Source organism: Numenius arquata, chromosome 6 (assembly GCF_964106895.1).
Source record: "Numenius arquata chromosome 6, bNumArq3.hap1.1, whole genome shotgun sequence".
Taxonomy (NCBI): domain Eukaryota; kingdom Metazoa; phylum Chordata; class Aves; order Charadriiformes; family Scolopacidae; genus Numenius; species Numenius arquata.
The window spans coordinates 24,403,992-24,430,070 of record NC_133581.1 but is presented as its reverse complement, the minus strand read 5'-3'; the positions used below and the strand labels follow the sequence as shown (position 1 = coordinate 24,430,070).

The 26,079-nt window shown below is 35.5% G+C and overlaps 1 protein-coding gene across 1 annotated transcript in view; it reads left to right on the top strand.

Annotated features, from left to right (window-relative positions):
- Positions 1–26,079, top strand: part of SPON1 (spondin 1) — a 188,115-nt gene that overhangs the window by 18,585 nt on the left and 143,451 nt on the right. The window contains exon 3 of the mRNA XM_074149656.1: positions 17,314–17,447. Coding sequence (XP_074005757.1) covers positions 17,314–17,447 — 134 coding nt within the window. The remainder of the gene's footprint in view (positions 1–17,313; positions 17,448–26,079) is intronic.

Sequence of the window (26,079 nt, the reverse complement as noted above, 5' to 3'; positions counted from 1 at the left end):
TTTAGTTCTGAGACCTTCCTTAATATGAGAGCTCTTGCCTTCTATGTTGGCTGAGCCCAGGACCTTTCCTCAGCCTCTCATTTTTGTGTGTCTCTAGCAGGGAGACACCAGAGAACAGCCGTAAGTAGATATGGTCTCACCATGGACCATGTCTGAGTCAGGTTATTTCTCAAGCCACGGTATGGATGTTTCCATCCTAGATAGCATGAGGACTGCTACTTACTTATAGGACTGACTTACAGGAGCATGACTTACTAATCAAGCACTACAAATTCAAGGATATATTTCGAAATTGCTAGGATAGTTATGCAGTTTTGTTTTCTGAAATTATTCTTGACTCCTATTCCAAGTACTTGGGCTTGTGGAAGGACCTATTACTGGGAATCACCCACAGTGGGAATCTATGTACCAACAATCATTGAAAGGGGACAGAAAAGTGAATAATTACATTTCTCAGAGGTGGGTGGCATTTTGTTTTGACTTTATCTCCAACCATCTTCCCTTCTGCTTTGTTTTGTGCCCCTTTTCAGCTGAGAAAAACTGAAAATCATGTGTTCCACTATATTTTTCTTATGGCTATATAAGGGGTACGATATGAATGTACCCTACATATGCTGCAAAAGCAGAATTTTCTGGTTTAGGTGATTTTGATTTCAGTTCATGTAGACAAGTGAGTATATAATGAATGCCTATATAGGCAAGACATTTCAAGAAGCCATTATTACTGGTAACCTGTTGAACTTTCTATAATTTTCTTTTTTATTTTACCAAATAAATTCCCAAGCAATATTTGCTGGACAATATTTTGTGGGGTTTTTTTATAGTTACTTTTGATTATTAAACCAGAAGCATATTAAAATTAATTTTCACATGAAATTAAATTGAGACTAGCAAAGAAAATCCTGATCCATTTGAACAAAAGCTAGTGTTTGGCTCTTGAAATTGCTTTTCATAGTACTCAGTAATTAGAAAGGGAAATTCCCTGCTGGTTTGGAGCTACCATTTTGTTCTCCATTCCCTGCATTGTCACTGTGGGTAGGGCTATTATGCAATCTCTGGCAAGCTCATCCTACCAGACTGCTTACTAATTTGTAGGCTGTAGGTGTAAATTGAAAAGCCTTCATCCTGCTTCTGTTTACTTCACAGATTGAACTGGGCTCCAATTATTCTCATCTCTGTGAATTGAGGCACTGTTATTGCTCTTGCCTTTTTTTTTTTTTTTTTTTCCTCGTGGGTGGGCATAACTCATTTGGACCTGCATTTCTTTTCAAAAGAAACATTTAAAAGAATGAGTATGTAAGAAGTACTTTTAGTACTTACTGTTCTGTAGCTTTAATGATTATATATCTTGATACAGTGAGTAGTGTAGTAGAGGTTCCTTAGATCTTTGCCAGTGTTTATTCATGGCATGGCATTTATTTGTCAGACACACATCAGGGTTTTGTTCTCTTGGAACTCATTTAATTTTATTTTTTTTTTAAATTCCAATTGTATGAGTAAAGCTGACTCTGCTTGTATGGGAGGCTTAATTATACCTGATATTGCTCGGTTTAGCCTGTTTGTCACAAACTTATTGTAGCTAATTTACCGCTTTTTTAAAGAGGAGGAAAACACAGAGGGGACATAAAGTAGCAAACAAATGCTGAAAATGGAGAAATATTTTATACTGCAACCTGTCTTGAGCAATAGGTCACTTTCACAGGAAAATTAGCTACCTATTTTATACCATTAATAGAAGAATGCTTTCTGGGTGCTTCAGGGAGGTATTTTCAGTGGTTGCTAAGGCGGCAGTCTGCTTCTTGTTGGTGGTCCTTTTCCTCTGGCCTCTCTGTACATGATATTGTGGGAATCCCAGATGTAGGAATAAAAGAAGAACCTGCAGTTAGTGAAATTATCCCCCACACTAATCTTACCTGTTAAGAAAATCTGCCCATACATTATGATAAATCCCAGTAGCATTAAGATAATCATAAATGTTTTCTGTATTTTCTGCATGCATAGGACCAGTGGGTTTTTTTGGCTATGCAGTTTCTTGGCTTTGAGATTCTTTCAGTAAACTAGTTTTATTATCCATAAAGGTTATTCAAAGTAGTTATATGAATTAGAATTGGGTTATGATATATTTAGACAGCGGGATTATGTAATAGCCTTAGCTTCAAATACAATACGTTCTAAACAGTAATTTGGAACTTTTGCTTAGAGGTTGTGTAATATTTCTATAAAGGATGAAAAAGACCTGTATGCTACCTACTCAAAATTCTCTGTAGATTCATCTATTTTTTTTTCTTTTAGTTCATCTGATGCTCATCAGCTCATCTGATTACATTAGTTGCAAAATGTATTAAACCCACATAATAAACAACCAGCTTTGTATGTAGTGCAGATGTTACGCAACTGGTAGCTACCACAGAAAGAACATAGCTTGCATCACAATGTGTTCTTGGGTTTCTAAACCTATTTGCCTCTAACTGCTGACTGTGAAAGAGATTCGGTATTTCCTTTTGGGAATAATAAATCTGATACAACCTATGTGAAAGCTGGCCTTGAAGTATGACCATTTCTGTTTGTACATTTACATGTACAAAGAAAGTTCATTTATGCCTGAGCCAAATAAGCCAGAATGGCATAAATATTGGAAGAAACATTGCAAGATTAAAAACATGGTAACCATATAAAGGCAGGGTAAAACACTGAACTCACTGCTGTGAAGATATTTGACTCTTGATATGTCTCCTGTATGAATTTAGAGAAATCATGACTAATTTTTTTTTCCAATTAAATTTACTGAATCATCCTAATGATTTTGTTGTCAGTGCTACCAGATTTGCATTTACATTTATGAATATAACACAACTTTCAAATGTGCTTTTATATTCCCTTTCTGCTGAAGATTTCAAAGGTTTTTGCATAAATTGATTTCCACAAGAAAATTTGGTAGAATGTGAATTTATCATATCCACTTTACAGAAGAGTGAATGTTGAAGCAACTTACTCAAGGTTGCATATCACACTTCAGCCATGACTAAACTTCAGGAGTTCTGCTCTGTGCATATGATGTTTGCCTCCCAAGTCAGGAATGTTTAAACAGTCATTTGTCGTCTTGCATGTAAATACTGTCCATGCATAAAATAACAAATGTTTGTAAAATGTATAACATTCAAACCATGAGTGTATAATTTAACATGGGGATTTTAAAATATGGGAACACGGTCTAATTCTTTCTATATGGTGGAGTCCCTAAAAACAATCCCAGTAATTGTAGCTGTTGTGCTGGTAGGTATAAGAAAGATACGTCATGCTGAAGTACACAAGATGAGCACAAAAGCACTGTGGTTCGCATGTGTCTGTGCCTGTCTCTTTCCAGTTCCTGTGTGCTGCCATAAAACTCTCTGTAGAGTTACTATTCTTCTGTCTCCATTTCCATGGAAGTATGTGAATCTTTATCTCTTTGAAAAGCATGAATGAGAGCACATATAGGTGAAGTTCAGCTGCTTAGGACCTCAGTTTTTGTCAGTCTTTTCAGATGGCTCTTAGAAGTGCAGTAGGAGGACGTCAACTCTTCTGTTGCGTGAAAAACTGATCGTTTGCCCAAAGGAAAGTGAACACTTTACTCTTTGTGCATAACACCTTTGCTACCTTTTGCCTCATATTTGTCTCTTCATATTTGACTGACCAGAATAATGTGGGCACTGAATGCAATGAATAAGGTTTCAAGATTTCTCAGAATCATGTGTAATATCAATCTACAGATAAATAGGTGTATCTCTTATGACTCTCTGACTGTCAGTAGCACATGAACTGTGAGTGTATTAAAGACAGTTTCGATCAGCAGTAGAAAATGTAGTAAATTTTGCCTGCTTTGTGATTAATGTTACTGTTTTCTTCTATTGCTACTGTATGAAAACCACACCCAAACAATACAGGACTTTATTTTCCCCAATTAGGGCTAGCAGTAAAAAAGGGTACACAGAGCTGTCTTTGAACGACATAAAAAAAATGAAACTGGTTGAAATGAGAAATTTTCCCTGTCAAAATGTGCTACAGTGCTAACTAGTTAAACAGGTAAATCACTTGGAAATTTCCAATAGAAAGGTCATCAGCACTTTATATGCAGATAAAACTGAAGTATACTATTCTTTTTATTACATTATTTATGATAAATATTAAATAAAATATCGAAGCCGCAATACTTGAGATGATGAAAAATCAAATAATTTACATTTCAAAATAGATTGTTTTGAATGCATTTACATTTTCCCAATTATTTTAAATGATATTTCAATAAAATGGTGAATTTATTTTGAAAAAAAAAAAAAATGTTTTGCAACTGGAAATCTTGTAAAATAACGTTTTTCCTACTACTTATAGTTAGGGGTGGTAGGAGTTCTAAAGCCTAAATTTCAGTGTAGCAAGAAATACTACCAAGTCAACTAGAAAGTTAATTTATTTTAAAATGTACCTTTGAAATAGTGGAATGTGTGCCTTTTGTAAAAGAAAAATCTCTTGTATTTGAAGTGGGCTTGCTAAGAGCACAAAATAAAGCATTGGAAATAGAGCCAGCATAAATACAGGGTTTTTTTATTGTTTAATTCACATTATAATTTATTCCATTCTTCACGTTCTTGACTCCATACACATTTGTCTGTTTCACAATGGAATATTACTAAAAAGGTGGTTGATGCTAGAGATCTGCAATTTTAAATTTTCCTTATGTGTCAAATTGATTTGGAAATGAATTTTCTAGTATTTTAATGAATATAATAAAAAACTGGGTTTTTTCTCAAAGAAAATGTACTTACCTCCCTCTTGGTCTACAACTGCATATATTGAATTTCTACTTGTCCTAATGAAATTTCAAATGAAACAGCTTTATAGTCTTGAAATACATATTCATCAGAATTAAATCCCTTTGAGACTGAGATAAACTTGTGTTTTTTCTAAAGGTATTGTGTTGTCATCTGCATGTATGGTAAGATGGGAATACAGTTTTTTTTAATTGGAAAGTCTATTTACAGCCATAAATTTGACATGCATAAAGAAAGCTTATACTTCAAAATAAACCATGCCAAACCATCAGGAGATGAAAACTTAGTCATATGTATATATATTGGGTTGCTCTGAATTCTGCTCGTAGCTTTAGCTCTTCTGTGACAGCACAGTAAACCTTGGATTTTTATTTTGCATGTGGCTTGGCAGTGTCAAGGAGGGGGATGTAGGCAGGTCGTGTCCCACTTTTTTCCTCAGACTTATTGCTCCTCCTGCTCTTTTTGCATCGGACCAGGGCAGAGCTGCCAGCCTTGGGCAGTGGCGGTGGCAGCAGCTGCGGTGGTCGTGGCACAGGATGCAAGAGTCTGGGCTCCTGTCTGGCACCCTCTCGGCAGGATCAGGTTTCACACATGCCCTCCTCACCTCAGTCCTGTCCTTCAGAAATTTGCTGTCCCCTATGCATTTCCATTTTTCTTGGAAATGCACTTAGAATGTCCAAATAGTTTCTGAAGCAGATTTATCAAAGTCACTGTCTTTAATAATTTGGTTCAAAAAAACCTTGTGTGCCAAGTACTTTACAAAATTCATGGTCCATGTGTTAATGCGGAAGTACAACTATGTGAATGCTTTATTCAATATATCACTTGAAGCAAATGGAATCAGTGTATCCATTGTACTGATGTGAGGGGGGAATACTGTTTTGGGCCCTAATGTAACAGCAGAGTTCTACAAATGTTTTGTAGCTTTTTTGAAATTAAATACAGTGATGTCTGCATGAGAAGATGCCACTTATTTTGTTGGCTTCTTGCCTAGGAGGAAGCCTCTTCTTTGAGGCGTGCTTCTGACTGTTGTGCCAGGTTTAGTGAGTGAAAGCTGCAGTGAACAAACCACATCTTTATCATTGTACCTTGCTTGGAATTAATATGAAAGCAAGATACCACTATATATTTATATCTATTTTTTTAACCTGGGAAAGTTTGTTAGTCCTTATAGTGTTAATATATGTACAAGTACAATTTCATACAGTTCCATTTCAGTTTTTAGCTCATTTAGTAGAGTGCTTCAATTTACAGAGCTATGAAGAATTTTATTATAAGCTTTTACAAAAATTTTTTGTTATTCTATGTTTTCAGAACCTTTTGCTGCATGCTTATTTCCTTTAAGAAGTTTGTACAGCTCTCCAGCAGATGTCTTATACTATGATGAAATATACTGCTATGTTCAAAAAAATATAGAACTTTTTTTGGAGAAAGAAAACCACAAACCCAAACCAAATGCATACAAACCTTGAAGCTTTAAATTACTTTTTTTTCCTGATAGTCATGTCATTGTTTTGTTCCCATAATGAACATCTTGTACAAGATAGTGTTCAGGAAAAAGTGTCCAAACCATGTTTTAATATAGATTTGGTTTTAATATTTGGTGTTGTGAGATTTTGTTTAGTCACAGCACTTAATCCGCTTGGACTTCAGTCAGCATTTGAAGAGATCCTACCAAACTCTTGAAAAGAAATCTGAAGTCTGCCCACAAGACTCTCCGTTTTGCCAGACTATGTCTTCACTGTTGACTGACTCAAGTGTGTCTTTCTGAAGCAAAATCTGCTCATATTGGAAGGGAGAAAGGACAACCTTTTGATTTCCTTGAAACTCTCAGCAAACATGTTTAATTTACCTGAAGGGTACTTTAAGTAATGTGAAATTTGGTTTAGTAGAAAACCTTGGACACAGAGGCAGGCAGGGGAATTGTTCATGAATAGACTGTGTAATCTGTGATGCCCTTGAAATAAGGAAAGAATTTGAGAATCTGTGCATCGGTAGTTCATCAGCATATCAAAAGTAAGAGGAGCCATCACCTGGATTATTATCTCTTACCTAATGTGCAGGCACACACTAGTTCAAACACAAAGAACTTGGTGGTTTTAATAGTTGTTCACAACTACTGTCAGTGCTGCCACACACCCTTCCTGACTTTCTGCAGCTCTTCAGTATGAACAGTATTCCGGATCTGACGGCTGACGCAAATTGTTAAGCAAAAGATTTGAGAGCTCTTTAAGGAGGTAAATGCCTTCTTAAATTTATCTGCATAAAGCCTGTAGTTACAGATCACCGGTATTTTTGCTATAAATGTGGTTTTAGCAGTGGATTAAGTCTCTCTGGAATAGATTATGTTCTGTACAGTCATCTGAACGCTATGGGAATTTGTGTGGAATCTGCTTGAACTAGGTTGGGATGTATATTTTGGCATTGAGACATTCATGAGGAACATGAATAGTACACGTGCCAGAGCTGCTGATGCTTCAAAGTTCCAACACCAACAGGACAATAATGCTATTAAAAATATGTATTTTCGCTAATCCTTAAATCCCTTCTTAACTTAAATGAGGAGCTCCAAGTGAGGTAGCTATTCTTGGCAGTATATTCGTAATGCTGAGTAGCGTAATATTTTTGAAAAGGAAGGACAAATGAAATGCTTGAACAAACTAAGCAACTGAGAAATGGTGATCCAGTAAAACGTGCAGACCCACATTTTACTATGTCTTTCAAATAACTTTCATCATTTCTGGTCTACCTAATAGCAGAACAGACGTTTCCTTTGTACTTTACTATCAAATCTTATACTGTATCATAGAAAAGTGTCATCTCTATAATAATAATATTATTGATTATATTAGTAAGGAAGCCCCATCTAGGTTTAAGCCCATGTTGCGCCTTGTACTCCATGAAGTCATAGTTAGAAAAGGTTCCTTTGGCTGACAATTAACACTCTGACAAATGCAAGAGAGAGAAAGGTTGAGGATGAAGGCAGGCTGTGTTATCATCACCCTGCAGGGAGAACCTGAGACATAGAAAGGTGGCTTCAGTAGAAGAGCTATATATGTCGTTTGACCAGCCGCTATAAAATTTCTTCCTTATCTGATGTTTTATATGTCTCCTCAAATTTAACATTCCTTTTCCTTTGATCAACTGGTCTTGCAACTGTATTCTTATCTGGAATGTTGTCCCTGAAATAAAAATGGCAGTTCCTGAGTTTTAAATTGAATTGACAATGAACCTGGAGTTCCTTGCCACAGAAATATAAATGAGAAGTGCCTGTGTGAGCAGAAGATAAGGTCCATGTCTTCTGTCTGAGTCCACAGCAAATATTTCTCTGGCACTCACATTAATTGTGCATTGCTCATTATGGTGCTAAAAATATTGACAATATGCAATTGTGGCAACAGTACATGAGGAATGATAATCTTGTCAAAAGAAAATCATGTAATTAATTTCAAAAGAGAGAGTTACACATCAGCAGTAACATTTAACACCAACTTTACCAAACTACTGAAATGTAGTAATTAGTAGATAATGACTTTCACCCAGTCCATATGTTTTGTTCTGATATAAAGGTCAGATTTATTGACTGCTCATAGTTAAGCTTTTTAGAAATAATGGCAAGAATGGTGTTTTTAGGACTAGATCATGTATGTTTTCTATCTCAAGTATTGTTTCATTATGAACATGAGAATGTCAGGTTTTTGTTTATTTATAGTTCTTATCTGTTTAAGAGCTTAAAGCTTATTTTTATGGTGAACAGAAGTTCTGGACCACTGAATTTAAAATATGTTATTGACTGGACTTGAATGGTGTCTAGAAGTCCTTACTAGTGAAATGTCTTTTAGTCGCAGTGAAGACACATCCTTTCAAGCATTTATAAATGGGATTTTTGTGCAAAGAATTATGTGCATTGACAGAAGCAAAGACACGTGAGCTCAGGCTGGTAAAGAAGGTTGCTGCAGAAATTGGGAGAAATCCTAGTGCTTCTGTGAAAAGTTTCATGTAGTTTTAACAAATTATTAAGAACACGCTGACAAGATTTTCATTTTTGTATAGCAAAAATTTGAATGCTAATTTTCAGCTAAGTTTACAAATATAGCAGAAAAATGTGCTCACAGCGATCAGATGGTCCCTTCAGGGGACCACTCCAACTTTATGGCTTCCCTGGAATTCCCATACTTGAATTCCTAGTTGATTCTCTAAGCCACTTTTCTATCTAACTTGAGCTATTGGCATGTCACAGAGCAGGCTGAAGATCTGGCATCTCATATTTAATCTCCTCCCAAAGAACTCCTGTTTCTCCTGAAGACTGAAGACTCCTGAAGTCTGAGGCCAATTTGAGGTATAACAAACTGTTTAAGATAATAATAAGTATACTTTTTATAGACCATTTCATGTATTGTTTTGAAAAAGGAGCTCAATGTCTACATCACCACCTCACAATTAGGAAATGGACTATACTGAAGTGATTTGAGAAAGGTTGCTCACCAATAAAATTCACATCTCTCTTCCAGTCAAGTGCTTTTCCACATTGCCTTATTTTATATTACTTTCATTTATGAGGCTGTGATAACATTTATTTCTTTGTACAACCTTCCAAAGCCTTTTATTCATCTAGGAAATCAGATTAAAATGGGCTTTTAAATATGAGGTAGCTAATTGTATTATATATACGTAGGTAAAATGGCAGTGAATGTATTTAGGAGAGATGGGAACAGTTGTTTTTTTTTCTCTTTCCAAAGAAATGTGTGTATTATAAGCTTAAATGAAAGGTCCTACCTGTAGTGACTACACAAAAAAAGACAGAATATCCTTAAGCTTATACTGCTTTCAAGTGATTGTTTTCTAAAAATGCCTGATTGTGAGGTTGATTTTTTATATAACGCTCCTTCAGCAAGAAACATTTCTCCCAGGCTAAAACCACTTGAGACACCACCTATCAAAATTTATTTTTTCCCTGTGAAAATTTCTTATCAGATTGAAATAGTGGTTATTTTTTGCCAAATAAATACTGTTCATACTGAAATAGTTTGACAATAACATTGAGTATTGCATTCTTCTCTGCAAATGTATTACACAATAAATCCTGCATCTATTTTTGTTGAATTTTATTGTGGTTATAGTCTTATAGGAAATGAGTATCTTAGTTTTGTAATCTTGGAAGAACTGTCTGCACTCTGATCTTCCAATTAGGAGGAGGAGAGAAACTAGAAATCCATGAGAGCCAGTGAGAAGCATGTAAGTGGTTGTGCTCCACTTTTTTTTTTTTTAGTATTGGATTTGATTCTCTATAGCTGCTATTTTGGGTTGGCCTTGGCTCAGGTGAAGGGGACTGCAGCTAGAGGATTGCTCTAATTAATACTGACTCTGTTCCCGAGGGGCCAGCAAAGATCTCCACAGCATAGCCTTGCTCAGTGTCCCCATCATCCGCGCTGGTTATTATTCTGTTTTAGGGCTGCAATAGGGAAGTTCTGCTTCTTAATTCTTGGAACAGAGTTTTGAAAGTAATATTTCTTCATTTCCATTTGACTAAGTGTTCATAAAATGTACCCTTTTTTCATCTCCTTGTCTCATGTTTACAAAAGTAAACTATATTTAGACCATAAACAAACCCTGATTTCATTGAAAAGCAAATTCAGTCTTCTAGCTACTGCCTGAATGTAATGAAGAAAACCCCAACCCACAAGTTAATGTGTTTGAATTGTTCTCATAGAGCCGGACCTCAGTAAATTTACTCTAGATTTAGGTCTAACTTGTTTAAATTATACATCAAGGTGAGGCATAAGTCCTATTTCTTTGAAAGTAAAATTTTCTATCTTGCCCAGACTCCTAATACATCATTTCAAATGTTGTAAAAGGAGCTGTGTAGACTGAGCACAAAGCATGAAGAATAAAGTTAAGCCGTTTGTCATGCAAGGCACAGAGCGACTCATTGCTTTTGCGCAAAACATCACGAGAAGTTCCTTTACACAATTTACTCGTGCTGATGTCCCTAATTCTGTGACTAATTTGTATGCTCTGATGCTTATGCCAGGGCACTCTCTTGGGCAAGAGTCAGATGGTGCACTTTGAATCTTTATGTGCCAAGGTGAAAAAAGCAAGTTCGGTCTTCAGAATAATTTCCTATTTCTGATGAGGATTGGTGGATAGTATTGGCTGCATTAAGAAACTAGAATATTTGAAGATATTTCATAAGGTGATACTATTTAAAAAGATTTTGCTCTTTCCATGGTGGAACTTGGTATTTACTAACAGCCTTTCAAACATGAAATGAGAGGATTTTTCTCAGACAAAATAGCTACTTTTTAAAGAAATAGATGGAACCCAATGAAATTTATAGCTATGAGAATAATGACAGCTTTCCATGCCTAATATAGTTTCTCTGTTAGAGATTATAAAAGTAATATGTTATCTGGGAAAAGCTGGATTATCTGTCAAATATACTCGTAATATAGTCTGAGAAAGTAGCTTGAATAAATTTACCCAACTGTTTTCATAGAAATGTTAATGTTACAGTCAAGGAGAAAAATTCATGGGAAACAAAGATTAAACTTTGGACCTTAAGTCCACTTTTAGTGAGTACTTAGATGAAAAGAAAACTGTCTCAATTCACAACCATGAATGAACAGTCTATGTTCATTCATCTCTTGATTTTCATGGATAGCTTTTACTTAATTGACCATTTTCAATTCACAAGCATAAGCCTTCAGCATAAGCCTTATAATTCAACATGTTACAACACTGATGAAGTTAACTGAGAGTGGTTCAAACTCAAAAAAAAAATATACAACATAATATTTTACACTTACTAAATGCTATCAAGTTATTGTTATCTGTGTCTGCCAATATACATCTTCTCTTTTGATATATATTGAATAAAGAAGAAATAGCTGCTTTGTTGAGCTTTCCTTAGACAGTCTGTCAGGCAGAAAAGGCTGTTTAGTGTAAAAGCTGACAGTGTAGTGCTTTGTCTTTAATGCACTTCAGGTTGTCGTCACATTGAACTGCTTTCTTCCTCCTTTTGTTTGAATTGCACCTTAGAATAGACTCTACTGCCTGCTCTGCAATAGGTGTAATACAGCTCTCAGGTTTATTTAGACTGATGAGCAACACGCAGTACAGTATAAGATTCTTGATAGCAAAAATTTTTGGGACACTTGAATGCATAAGATTCTCATACAGGATTCTTGTTTTTCATTTTGATCATCCAACACAGCCTTTTTTCAATGAACACACTATTCAAATTGTTTTTTTTAAAGATGAGAAGGATAGTTGGACAGAATTTAAATACTTCTTCTTAAAACATCTTACACACAAATATTTGGCGGTTTTGCGGGGTTGCTTTTTGGGGTTTTGTTTTGTTTGTTTTCTTTTTCATTTCTTGGAAGATGATTTAGAAATCCTATATTTCTTCCTCTCCTTTTGCTAATATACAAAGAAGACTTGATCTGTCTGTCTGTCATCATACTATGTAGAACTGGAAGGGTCCTTTTTCCCCCACCCCACGATTCCAACTACCTTGTGCCTGGGATAAAAAATGAGCAGGTAGGATACACACAGGCAGGTAGGAGGAGAGCCATATGACTTGTACTGTGCTCAGGTAATGATTACAGAACTGGATTTGATTTCCAGTTACAACATTGTGGCATATCTATGTAAAGTTTGAGCTAGAAGTCACCAGAACATAGTGATAATCTACTAGTGTATTTTAGCAATGCCTTTCTTCAACAGATTTGCACACTTTGCTCCAGTGCTCCAAGATGTGGCTACTTGTTGGGTAACTCCAGTCTTCTGGTGTAGTGCTAAAGATGGCAAATCTTACTGAGAGCCCAGCAGTGCTTGGTGGTGCTATACAGCTTTGAATCATAGTCTGCATCAAGGTTGATTACTGACATTTCATAAAAAGCCCTAGTTCTGATTCTTATTCTAAACACAGACTCTGCAGGAAATACTGTGTCCTTTAGTCATAGAAATTGGTCATGTGAAGCGTATCTTTGAGGTGTGTTTTTTTTTAAACTGACTTTGTACATCATTAGTTTTCCATTCCACATAATAAGCTCTGTTCTAGATTAATCCCTAAAGGACAAATATTATTACTATTATGTAGATCCAATGTTTGTTTTATGACGGGAAAGTTTCCTCAAGAAGATAGTTTTGCAACATTCTGGAAGTTAGACTCCATATTAGCTCTTCCAAAGAAGAAAGCTGCTCACAAAAATACTCATCTTGTGAACTTTTTCTGTGGGTTGTTTTTGTTTGTTTGTTTTGTTTTTTTAAACTCAGTTGTTCCAGTAGAACACAGCTGTTTCAGTGGGTGGAAAATGATGATGTGTCCACAGAACAAGAAATGGGGCTGAAGATCCTAGCCAGTGGTTTAAACTAAGGAAGTGGACACAAGCCATTAAAGGATTTATATAGCTTCATCTCCTTTTGTACTTGATACTAATTCCTTTCTTTGTGGCATATAGCATTTTGACTTTTTTTTTTTAAACACTGCATAAATTTAACAACAGACAAACAACTGCCCAGTTTCATTTATTTGACTAACAGTTTATGGAAATCAGAAACAGATAGCAAGCTCCATCACTCAGCATGAAACGTTTCAATTCTGAGAAAAGAAAACCACTCATTCATCTTTTTAACAACTAAATAGTCATCCAGTCCTGCTTTTCAGGAACACCCAAAACTTGTCCTCAACTTTGTCAATGTTTGGAATATGCAAAGAATGCAAGACTGACCCTGGAGCTGGTAAATTCTCCCTTTTAATATGCTTACTTCCATGTTTGTAGATTTACCCAAGTTCAGCCAAATTCTACTTTCTGTGACAGTCATTAAAATCTAGCTTAACTTCAAGAGTCTTGTTCAGGATTTGCACTAGTTTCCCCGAAGGAATAAATTGGTCCAATAATATTACAGTCATAATGGAAAAAAGAACCAAAAAACCACACCAAAACCTAAATAGAACATTGAGACTTAATGACATTGTGTTTCTGGATTCAAAAGAATTAGTCACATAGAGAACGACCCTCTGAGACCTCGGATTCTTTGGCCAAGTGTTTATTTTAGATCTTAGGAATTTTGTCCAACATGTAGTTAATTTTCTGGCCCATTCCAGAAAATGTAAGGCTTCCCATTACAGATAACCTGGGGTTTAGAAGCTGTAATTTTGCAAATGCTACATTTTAATCTGCGTGCCTTTTTCCTGCCAATTATTTCCTTTATGCCTGACTTGATTCCAGAAGAAAAATCAGGGTTGTATGGTTTTGAGAGATTACATATCTTTTTTTTTTTTTTTTTTTCTCCTGGCCCTGAAGTTGGCCAGGATACTTCTCCTGTGTTATGTGTGAGTGCAATAATATCATCCACCACCCTAAAATATTGTGTCATTTGGAATCCTTGCAGAAGTAGTGAACCCTTTCTGTATTACCCCTCAGAACTTTATAAAGAATCAAACCTCTGTGGATATGGCAAAAACCCCATCTGTTTAACAGATATATTTGAGAAGGGTTTATATTTACCTGAAGTCCTGGAATCTGTATAATTCTTCTGAGTTTTATAAAATATCTAAAAAGAACATTTTCCTTCGTCCTCTCAGATCAACTGGCATTTGAGCTTTTCCAACTAGTTTAGGAGTTCTTTACTGTATTCTGTCAACATTAGGAGTGTTTATTATGAAAGCTTATGTCTAATGTTTCTTCAAAGGAACTCTTTTTGGAGGACCTTATTCTTTTATTGTCAGGTTTTCTCAGTAGACACATACTGCATGTTGTCTTGCTTTGATGGTTAGCAATGCAGGAAATGGTGATGTAGCCTTGAGGTTCAACCACTTCCTGTTCTTCAAGGATTATGTTCTAAAATGCAACCAGAACTTTTAAGTTGTTTCATTATAGCCATCTGTATTCCTTGAGAAAATTCATAACTTGCTAGGTTGCAGTAATTGAGTAGGCTATAGAAGTGCAAAATATGCCTGCAGTTCTGTGTTCATCTGTTTTTATTGGAAAAGGGCATGGATGTGTTCCAACCTAGTGACTATCTAGAATTCAAACAAATATTTCAGGTTCTGGTTTTGCAGGAGCTGGGAATTTGACTTGTAATAACTACGCACAGTTGCTCACAAGTCCTTCCTTAAGTATTAGTTGTTGGATTTTGGTTTAGTCTTCCTTGTGATTCCGTTTATTGTTGGGGGAAAAAGCAGGATTGACTCACCTGGAGATAAGAATTTACTTAAGATGCAAATGCATCGCAGATGGGTCTACAATGATGGCTGGTGGACGAATGATATTTAGGGATATGAAAGCAGCTAAGTTCTTGTTAACTGAAAATAGAAACTTTATACTTCGAGAACACAGGTTCATTTCAGTTTTGCTTCTCAAGAGACATTAATTGATGAAGTGTGTGTCAGAGAAGCTAAAATAGATTTGGAAAAATCAACATATGTGAAAGGTTCGCCGATCATTGTTGAATAGTTTTTACCTGGTCAGTCGTAAAGTATTTACACTTACCTGTAGTTACTTAATCTTTCTTGACCTGAATTGAACATATTTTTAAAGCTTTTATCCAAGAACGTGAGTTATGATACTACAGCAGCAGTTTGCATCTGACAAGAGAATGTGGAACTAGTGTAACTTGAACAGTAATTTTCAATATTTCTGTTTTTTCTAGAAAAGCTGTCCTTTTTAAGAACTTTCAGAACCTCTTAAGACCCCTTTCAATGGGAATTATTCTGCTCTTATATAATGTACAATAGTATTTTATTTTGTATAAGATGGTATAAAATCACCCATTCTTCACTCAGTTTCCACCAAAATTGGGTTTTGATTGAGAGTGAATTACTGTAAGATGTGGATAAAAGGTCGATTGATATGGTCTTGAATAATTGAGACAACCTTTTTGAGAGGTAAGTAAACAGTTTTATTCTTTATTTTACTGTTGCAGGAGTAAGGCAAACAGAATAAATACAGTTGATGGCCAAGACAGAATTGTACATTAGGGATTTCTTGATGCTGGAGTTAAATGTGTTAAATTGTATCAAGTGGAAATAGAAACCATGCAGTGCCAGTTTAAGCCTACGCTATATCCCATGCTTCCCAATGCTTCACATTAATTACAATCTAGCAAAGTAGTAACTGTACACATTGTGTTCAGTTACACAGATTCTCCGAAGTGTTAAAAAATTGAATAATATTAATGGCTAATTAACCATTACCCTGTTGACCAGCTAAATAGAGTTTCTCAGCACTCCTCTGGGCCAGTGCCCCTCTATTCTGCCATGGAAACTCAGAAATGTTTGTTAAATTAGCTGAAAATGTTTGGTAATGCTGGCAGTATCATTGGGTGAGACAACGTGGATGCTTGCTTAATAAAGCATATCTGGTCAAACAATAGATATTGCCATTTTTTCAGAATATAAAATAATATTTTTTGTCAAAATACTTGTTTAAAGCTATGTTTACTGCCAGAAGATTTTTTTTTTTTATTGTAATCTGATGAAAGAGTGTGTGTTATTAGAACCAGAATTCTGGAAAAGTGCCTTCAGAGTTGAGTCTTGTTATAAATCCGTAAATGCAGCTTCTTTCTCAAAATGGTAAGGTTTTTAATTCATTGCCTGAATCTTGATTTAATGTAGTGTGAGTTGGGGCTTCATCGAATGAAAGTGGACCACTGAGTAATTTTGCAGAGAAATTTTGCAGCAGCAAAAGCATTGCAACAGCATTGCCTGTCTCCAAATAAAACTTGGCAGCTTCTGATGAATTTTCTTTGAGATCTGATGAACAGAAGGCTTTAAGTACAATCCATAAAGTACATATGTAGTGAGAAAGCTATTTTGTCACAGACACCTTTCAGTAAAATCCTTAGAACAACACCAGTTCCAAATCAGCCTCTCTGGTTTTGTGTTGACCTATACCACTTAAACCTTTCTGTTAAACACCAATCAATCAAAAAAGCAAAAATGTGTGCAGATTGGACTAAATAATTAGTCTCTGAATTATAGATGATTATGATTCACATATTGCCTCCTTTGACCTGGAGATTCTTTTGATACCTTAAAAATAATACTGTTTAAACAAAGGCTAGTTTAAAAAGCAAACAAAAAATAAACAAACTCAAACCCTTCTTCTCTAGCATGTTCCACCTGTCCTAACCAGTTGCCATAATATTAAAAAAAAAATGAAATTATGCATCTTTTATTATTTTCAGTTTATTAACATTTGCAGGAAGCTCCACTAATCAGGATCTAACAAACCATTTATTTTGCAGCCATCCTCAGAAAGGACTAACTTCGCTTCACCTGCAACTGAATTGTTCTCCTCTCTTTATTTTGTCGGCTTTTTGTTTTCATTTCAGTGAGTGATCTGCATGTTATAAATAAATTTACCAAAGTAGTGCTAAGCTAAGCAGAGAGTGTTATAAATAATCCCACTGAAGGAAAACATGAACTGACAAAACATATTTGAGAGACATTGGCTATGTGTCCTTATCTTTTCACATTCTTCTCTTTATATTTCCTTAGATCATAGATGAAGAGGAAACACAGTTCATGAGTAATTGTCCTGTTGCTGTTACTGAGAGCACACCTAGAAGGAGGACACGCATTCAAGTATTTTGGACGGCTCCTCCTACCGGTACAGGCTGTGTAATCCTGAAGTAAGTACTTTAAGGCATATCAAACTAACCATTAAAGTAAAATTTGAGTTAAGAACACTAATATTTATTAGGTTAAAAATTACTGGAGTTCTTAGATGCTTTTTTTCCCTTTGATAAACTTGACCAAGGATAGTTCTACTTACACAGTTAAATGTTAGCAACTTAAAGCCCAAGTATTCAAAAATTACTCCAGGCCTTACGTAACTATTGAATTGGTAACCCTAATTGAACTTCGTAGGCTCTCAGCCATTTATTTCACCTAAAGAATACTGAATCTTTAAGATCAAAATTATATCCATCTGGTTGAGATTTGGGTAAAAAACGTGATCTTAGTTGAAATGAACAATAGGAATGTTCTGTAGAATCAGGATTTTCTAAATGGACCTTTATCGGTAAAAACAGATCTGTTTGTTTAGAGGTGAATGCTTTCATTTTAGAGCTGGTGATCATTTACTGATGTTTTCTATCATTTCTACAGTCTATTTCTAAAGCATGTGTATTCATGCTTTTTAAGCAATAGACAAAGGTAGCATTATGCAGGTGCATTTTGCTTTAGGGCCACCCATTTGTCTGTAGAAACCTTAAGTCACTTCTTACTATGAAGAGTATCAGAGGAAACTGCCAGAGAGACATTGCCCTACCTCTTAAGATTTTGCTTGTCATATTTAATAGGACAGATTGGTCAACTATGCATGGTCAATTGGGATTTCTTTGCTTGCTTTGAATCTATGTCTGGGATAAGCCTTTGGAATTGCTAAAATGTGCCCTGCAGCAGACTAAAGAATTTCAAGGAGCCTTATCAGTACTGGGGATGCCTTTAGAGACACAAAACACCTCTAGACTTTTAAGGAGATGCTAGCACAAAGGTGGTGAAGATAGTTAGGCCAGTTCAGGAGAATATGTTATTAAAATTGCAACTGATTTCTGAATAGGCTGCAAAATTTCCCCCAGCAAAAGGCCCATGCTCTTCTCTCACCCTGTGCTTCATTTCCTTCTCCTTTTCCTGATTGGCACAAGAGATAAACACCCCCGTCTTCCACATCTGTGAAGGTGATCTAGCTCCAACCCTGACACCGGCTGTGGAACGGTCTTAAATCTTTGGCAGTCTGCTTCTACCTGCTGCCTCTTGATATCAGTAAAATAATTTTGTTTAATATCATCTGTTTTCATGTGCATTGAAGCAGTTCAACAATACACTTTTCAGTCTTTTCTTAAGCTTAAGTGTACACTGGACTGCAGCAGAACTGTGAAGCCTGCTGGATGGCAGGCAGGTTGTGTGTTAAAGTTTATGTAAGGAATTTTTCAAGAAGTAATCAAGAAGATTCTTTCAGTGTTTCTGAGCTGTTTATCAGTAAAGCTATTTGCTTTTCCCTTCAGGACTGCCTCCCTCTTAGTTGCATAACATATATTGCTTGAGACACTATTTACTAGTTCAGTAGTGTAATAATATCGTGGTGATGTTTTATACATCCTTTTAAAGAGACAAGATTTAAACTTTAATCCAATAATTATATGCAGCAACACAAGCTGATGGCTTTTTTTTTTCCATTACTGTCCTAAGTAGAATTGCCATTAAGGAAAAAAAATGAACCAAAACCTATACTTTTCTCACTAAAACTTAATCATCTGTGACTGACATTGGTTCAGGGGTCCGCCTGCCTCTTGGCAGCAGAGGAATGTAGTAAGTATCAACAACTGCAGGAACCTTGATATATGTTTCTTCTCTGTCATCTCTCCTGGGCAAGTCATGCTGGATGTTCAACACTCTCTGATTTTTGCACTGTGAAGTACTCACATTATTGCAGAGAGGAGGTGTTTCAAAAAAGTAACACAGTCAGGACTCCATTTCTGATGTTACACACACGAAAGAATGAAATTGTCGCTGCCTTAAACACTGTACAGAGTAACTCAGGGGCATACAACCTTCTCAGACTGCTGGGTGTATATCAGTAGAGCCAACGAAAAAATAAAGTGCTAATACAGAGTTAAATTAGCTGACTGGTACCAGCTCCTGTTTGGACAACTAAAAGAACATCTTAGAAATTGAAGTTCACAGGGAAAGGAAAAATTTTTGGTGTTATGACCACCTATTTACAGTGTGTTGTGGATATCTTAGGTGTGTATGTGCTGATGAAAGTGAAAGGAAGTTGTTAGATACTTTCCAGTAAAAATTATGTGAAAAATACAAGCTTGCTCCCAATGGTTGCTTTATTGACCTCAGAGGGTAAGTGCGTGCTCCATTCCTGAGATAGTTCAAAGAAAGAATGAAAGTCACCATTATTACCAGTTGCTGATGCCAGAAATTAACATCATAATGTGGCATTTGTGCTGCTCTGCAGACTTCCATGACACCATGTATAGCAGTCACTGATGTGGTTTTGGCATTAACAACATTTACATTATTTTCTTTTTGTATGTAAAGCTTTGACCACATCTGGATTAGAGTTTACAGTCAGCATTCTTTATAAAGCTTCTTTATAGGCAGCTTCCATAGAATAGCATGGAAATGTCGGATGCAATTTTCAAAATTATTCTGTCACTTGTGAGATCTTTACTGATATAATAAAAACAAAATTCTAAAAGCAGTTATTATTATAAATAGTTAAGTCCAAACTCATAATGGAAAAAATCTGAAGCACTGAACTTTAGAGGAAACAAAAGCCCTCTGTATTTTTCTTTTTTCTGTGTGAGATGGAGTGCAAGTATTTTTTTAATATTAATACATATCTGTGTCAGTCCTTGGAGACTATCTGATCATTTTCTTTCATAATTTCCAAAACAGAATGGCAGTATTTTGGAGCCTATTCTGAATAAAAAGGATATACTTCTTCCTTTTCACTATGTCTGGTTTACTGACTTCAATATATAGAAAAGTTAAATGTAGTCACACGTTAGACATACCCGATCCATAAAAACTCATTTGGCTAGTAGTCTTCTTGGTGTTTTCTAGGCATGGTGCATGGGATCAATTTGGTTGCGACAAGCATAAAGTGACACAGACGATGGTAATCTGTAGTTCTAGGGGTCAGTAAGGGATGATAAATGTTTTAGCACGTTAGCTTTCTGTGTAACTGCAAAATACAAAGTTTAGGAAAATGAACATATATTTGAATTTGACTTATCACTGCTTTCTAAAACATCTCTGTGTGAAAACTTAGAATTGGGAGGGGGAAGAGGGGATCAATTAACATATGATCTTGCACTGTAATTGTTTAGTGGAGAACAATTCATCCATTCTCTTCATTCCCACTAAGTGATGACAGTGAAATAGCCTAAAGGATCGAATCCTTCTAGACTCTTCGTTAAAACTGCCAGTGTACTGAATGTACTTCTAGGATACAAACAATAGCTGAGGCTCTATTTGTCCAAATGCTTAAGCCTGTGCTTGAGCCTCACTGAAGACAGAAGACTTTACTTGGATGTTACACACCGCTTGGAAGACTCTCAAGCTTTAAGCTCTCTTTCCACTTGCCTGATGTATGCTAGGAACACTTTGCAGCTAAATCCAATCATAGGAAGGTACATAGACTTCAGCATACGAGATCTTAAAATGGTTTCTGCAGATGGATGAAATGGGGAAACAGCATATCACTTTGGGGATGGCCCCAGACACTGCAAGACAATTTTAAGCACTTTGATTTTTAGGGTGAACTAATGGAAATGGAATGCATTGCCGGCTGTCAAATTGTGTAGTCAACCTCATCACAGCGCTGGGTACTTGAACAGAAAGTTTTGCCTTGTGGAACAAAGTTATTATAAAAAGATAAATCAACAGAATACATTCACATCTTAGCAATAAGGGTTCCTTTGGCTGCTCTAGCGTCTCTGCTGGCTTCAGAAGCTACCCGAATGTATTTTTTGAGGAAAAGTATGAAACCTATTGTTTTTCTGCATATGTAATTACCTTCATGATTTTAATTACATTGTTTTTTGTTTATATGTAGTCAAAAGAGAGTAGAGGAGTTTTAAAGAATTGAAGTCTTCCAAATAAAAGCTATGATATATTTAGTATATCAAGTATGTATTGAAAAAATCTTTTAGATAGTTTGCTATTGCAGCAAAGCTATCATACCCACAAGCACAATTTCAATACTAGCCCATGGGTCTACGACTTGGATATAATACTCAGTTTCCAACCTCCACGTGGATTCTGACAGCCCTCTTGCTCTCGAGCCTTCAAAGCTCTGAGAGCAAATTAACTCCAGCTAGAGCTTCTTGAACGTGTACTTTTTGATTTCTTGTAACTTCAAACATTATATTCATTCAGGTCACTTGGCACCTCACCCTGGGTAAACACTACCCTGAAATGTGATGTTGGAAAGACTAAAAGAAGAACCAAATGCAAAGGAATCAAATGTCACAAACCCCCCATGAGTTCATAACTACATATACGTACTGAAACTGTCTTGAGATGCAGCCAAATCTCTTCTGTACACTCAAAACTCACGATGAGATCCAACCAGGGAGTCCTTGGGCCAGAAACAGAGCACAAGGCATCTGGATAACAAAACCCACAAAACACAACAGCATCCCTGTGGTGTGTGAATTAATATACGAGCAACTCAGTAACACTGCATTAAGAAAATCAAAATGGTCAGAATGAAATGCATTTCATAATTAATCTCTCTTACTAAAAGTGTTGATATTATGATTATCACCAAAAAAAAGTTACACAGATCTTCTCCTACCAGAAAGAAGTTTCAGTTGTCAATGAGCTAGAGAATGGGTCTGCATCAGTCAGACTCCTTTAAATAGGTGGAAGCTACAGTGCTGCTTCTGAAATTATAGCTAGTCATATAACAGGAACATCTGATAGATCATCAGAGTAAGAAACAGTAAAGAAAAAAGAATTATGTACAATTACATCTGACAAATTTGTGTGTTACTTTTCAGGCTTGTCCCAAATTCCTCATCAGTACCTATGAGGTGGCAGAGGGAAGAGAAGTGGGGCAAGGTTTTAAGCTATTCAGGTTACTAGACTAAGGTGATTAAGCAGTATAAGTAGATTCTTTGCTCCCCTCTGATGTTCTCACCACTAAAACATTTTATTTTCTTTGCCAGGCTGCACTTACCCCAATATGTGCAATTTTCCTTGATTTTTCAGGATGCTTACCTGATTAATATATAGCTCAAGTCTTTTTTCATATGCTTAATTGGGTGTTTCTTTAAATACATCCTATTTCTTATAAAATATGTGAAATATGATGATTTTACATGTTCTTTTAGGATTCCTGAATACTTGCGAGTTGTATTTCTTGAACAAGAGATTTGTGGATTTGAAAAATCATGGTGTTTATTTTGTAGCAGATGAGCTACTAATATATAGTTGAAGAGCTATGAGTTCATGCCTCTAAATATCCAGTGTAAAACAAACAACAAAAAAACCCTGCTTATTTCAATTGGATATTAAGCTTGTTATTCAGTCTTTTCCATTTATTCTTTCAGTATTCCCGTGCCATTGTCCAGATAGTTACATGTCCACAATTTTACCTGATTGTTTATTAGAATACTAATACTGGAGCAATTGAGCACAGTTATAAAGCATTTACTGAAAGCTTTCCATTTTTACTAAATATAATGGCCAAGGAAAAATAGAGAACAATCTGCCTTCCTTGCCTAGAAAGAGCTTTCAGTAACAATTATATGCCGTTTATGGAAAAAATAGAAGATAACAGTTTTCATATTATAAATAACTATATTGATTTTTCCCAGTAGAATTAATGACTCTTCTGCACACAGAGAAATGATCAAAATTCCTGTATTAAGTTTAAAAAAAATATAAATCTGTATCTTCCAGTTGACTACTGCACGATAATAGGGGTAGCTTCTGAACTTTGTTTTTGACAGATAATAGCAGTATAGTTTCATATTTCTTTGTGTATAGCTTAAATAATGTATTTTATGTAGACACTTTATGTATTTCTACACAATTAAGATATCAGTCTAAGATATCTCTGTACATCCTAACAGGTCTTAGAACCAATGCAACCTTTGATGTATAGAAAATGTACTAATTTTTTTGACCTGCTTTCATTTTTCCCTATTCTTCACTTTTAGGAGTTGATGTAAGAGAAATGTGCACAGCTTTAACTGGCTAGGGACATAGACTGGAAGTGAGTAGATTTGGGTCCATTCCTGCCTTTCACACTGGGTTATCATATACAGCTAAACTCATTTTTCAATGTCTCTGTTTTCTCAAAAACAACTAGAGGTCAATGTCTTTATAAAACACTGCAAGATGGAAAAGATACTAACATGTACTGCAGTATTCTAATTCCTTAAAAATAATTTAAATATTTTCTTCATCCAGGTAATTATTATCTTTTGTCCAAAACAAATAGGACTTAGCAGTGTAACTAACTTACAACCCTATATTGCATTTTTAGGCTAACCACCTACAGAGGGTTTACTTGTATTAGGAAGGAAGAATAACCTTCTGCATTTCTATACAGCTTCTATATTTATAGCAGCTCTAATATTAGACTGTAAAAATGCATATTTGCATTTTAATATATACAGTAGCAGCTCCCTGGATCTACAGACTAAACACATCTACATTTAAAACAAAAATCTGTTTCATTTTCATTTTCTCACAGATTTAGTATTTCTTTGACTTCACAATGGGACCACGTGAATTTGGAAAGTGTTGTAAATGGATTTCTTGTAATCTTGTGTTCTTCTAAATAATCTTTTTTTACAGCACAATTAATATAGTAACCCTATAAAATCTAGCTAGATTCATTCATATGCTGTTTTGTTTGCAAAGGCATAGTGTTGCAAAGCAGCGTAATGATTTTGCTACTGAAAGATGGGTTTATTCCTTCAGGAGTACAAAGCCATAGAGCAACAATGTGGGGAGAAAAAAAAGTATAAGGAGAGGATGATAGTCTTTCCTCTAGTGGTAGGGGGAATATAGTTATGGCTTTATTATAAAAGGTAATATTTTTAACTGTTTCACACTGTACCTTGAAAATGCCTCCTATAATTTCATATTAAAAAAAAAAAATCAGTGTTATGGCACATTTCTTTAATTGGTCCATATAGTTACTATTTTGCAAAAATAGTTGTATTTTTGTAAAACAACCTGTTTTACAAAAAATAAAAAATTGTGTCCTTTGAAGTGCAGTGGGGTAGGAATGCAGACATTAGAGAAATACAAGATACTTTATGATAAGACACTAATATCAGTTCTCTTTTTAATCATTACTCTGTCTTCTCCAGACTTTCTGGGGAAATTCTGCAATTAAGATTAATCATTAAGATGAATAGTTGACATAAACACAGAACTGATCAGAAGTCAACTGTGTTGTCATTTGGTAATCAGCAAATATATAGGGGGTATTTAAAACTTTCTTTTTTATTTCTTAACAATTATACATGCCAAATTTCTTGGTACTTCTAGATGCTCAACACTGTTCTAAGGATACTTGCTATGTGTTTAAAGTGTGCACTTGGAAAAATCATATGAAGTAGCAAATCGGGTATAATGCTTTCTAGTAATTCTACTTTCTCATCCCAAACTTGAAGATAAATAGGGAAGCCGTAGCAAATGATGTTAGAAGGGACTTTGGTGAAATACCAACTTTTACTTTCTGACAACAGCATGACAATAGGATGAACTAAGATTGAGTTGCCCCTGTCCACCTCTTCTTAAAGGTGGAGCCTTGGCAAGTCCCCATAAGGAAGTGGTGCCAATACTTATTTGTCATTGCTACTGTTTTGCTAAAATGATTCTTCTGATGCCCCTTATTCTCAGGTGCTGTAACCCTCTTTTCAACCCATGCCTTCCTTCAGTCTTCTTTTCTCTAGGCTACTCAACACCAGCTCCTTCAGTCTTTTCCCCTTCTAGCTATCTGTTCTCATTAGTCTTGTCTGAACTTAATGATCCATATTCTTCAATTGTGGTACCCCAAACTAGGCATTTTAATCCTACTTATGCCTTGCATTACTATACATGGTCTCAGAGAAAGTGCTTCCACCGTAGTGTTTGTTATTTTTCATAAGAGAATAACATTTACTTGTGTTCAACTTCTGATCCCCTGGACTTCCTTCATCCTGCTAACAAATACTTCTCTCATTGGCTTTTTCCTTTCTGTCTTTGTACAAATAATTACTGTTATCTAAAACTAGGACTTTGTGTTTAACATTATTTTTCAGAATTCCTCAGATTTATGAACTATTTTGCATTTTAAGCAACTGCAGCTTGATACTGTCTGCGGTCAGCAACTTGTTCTCTATTCCATCATTCAAGTTATTAATGAAAATATTGATGTATGCATAACTGCACTGAACTTGAAACTCTTCATTGAGCTCCAGCTTTCTAAACATATGAAAATTCAGATTCATTTGTTTTAAACAGGTGGACATTGCTGCCTAGCATCTAATTCAGATGTGATTACTATGTAAACATTTTAAATAAAATTTTGAAAAAATCTGCTTGTTTGAGGTAGCTGTGTATTTACACATCTAAAAAGATGTATCAAAAAATCAAGAAAATATTTTTATTCAATAGTATATTTTATTGATAAAATTTGTGTTGGAGAAGGATAAATCCTCAAAGAATTATTAAACCTATTTACATATCCTAGAGACAAACCTGTAAGGAGGGAAGTTCTCTGTAGTATCTTGCACT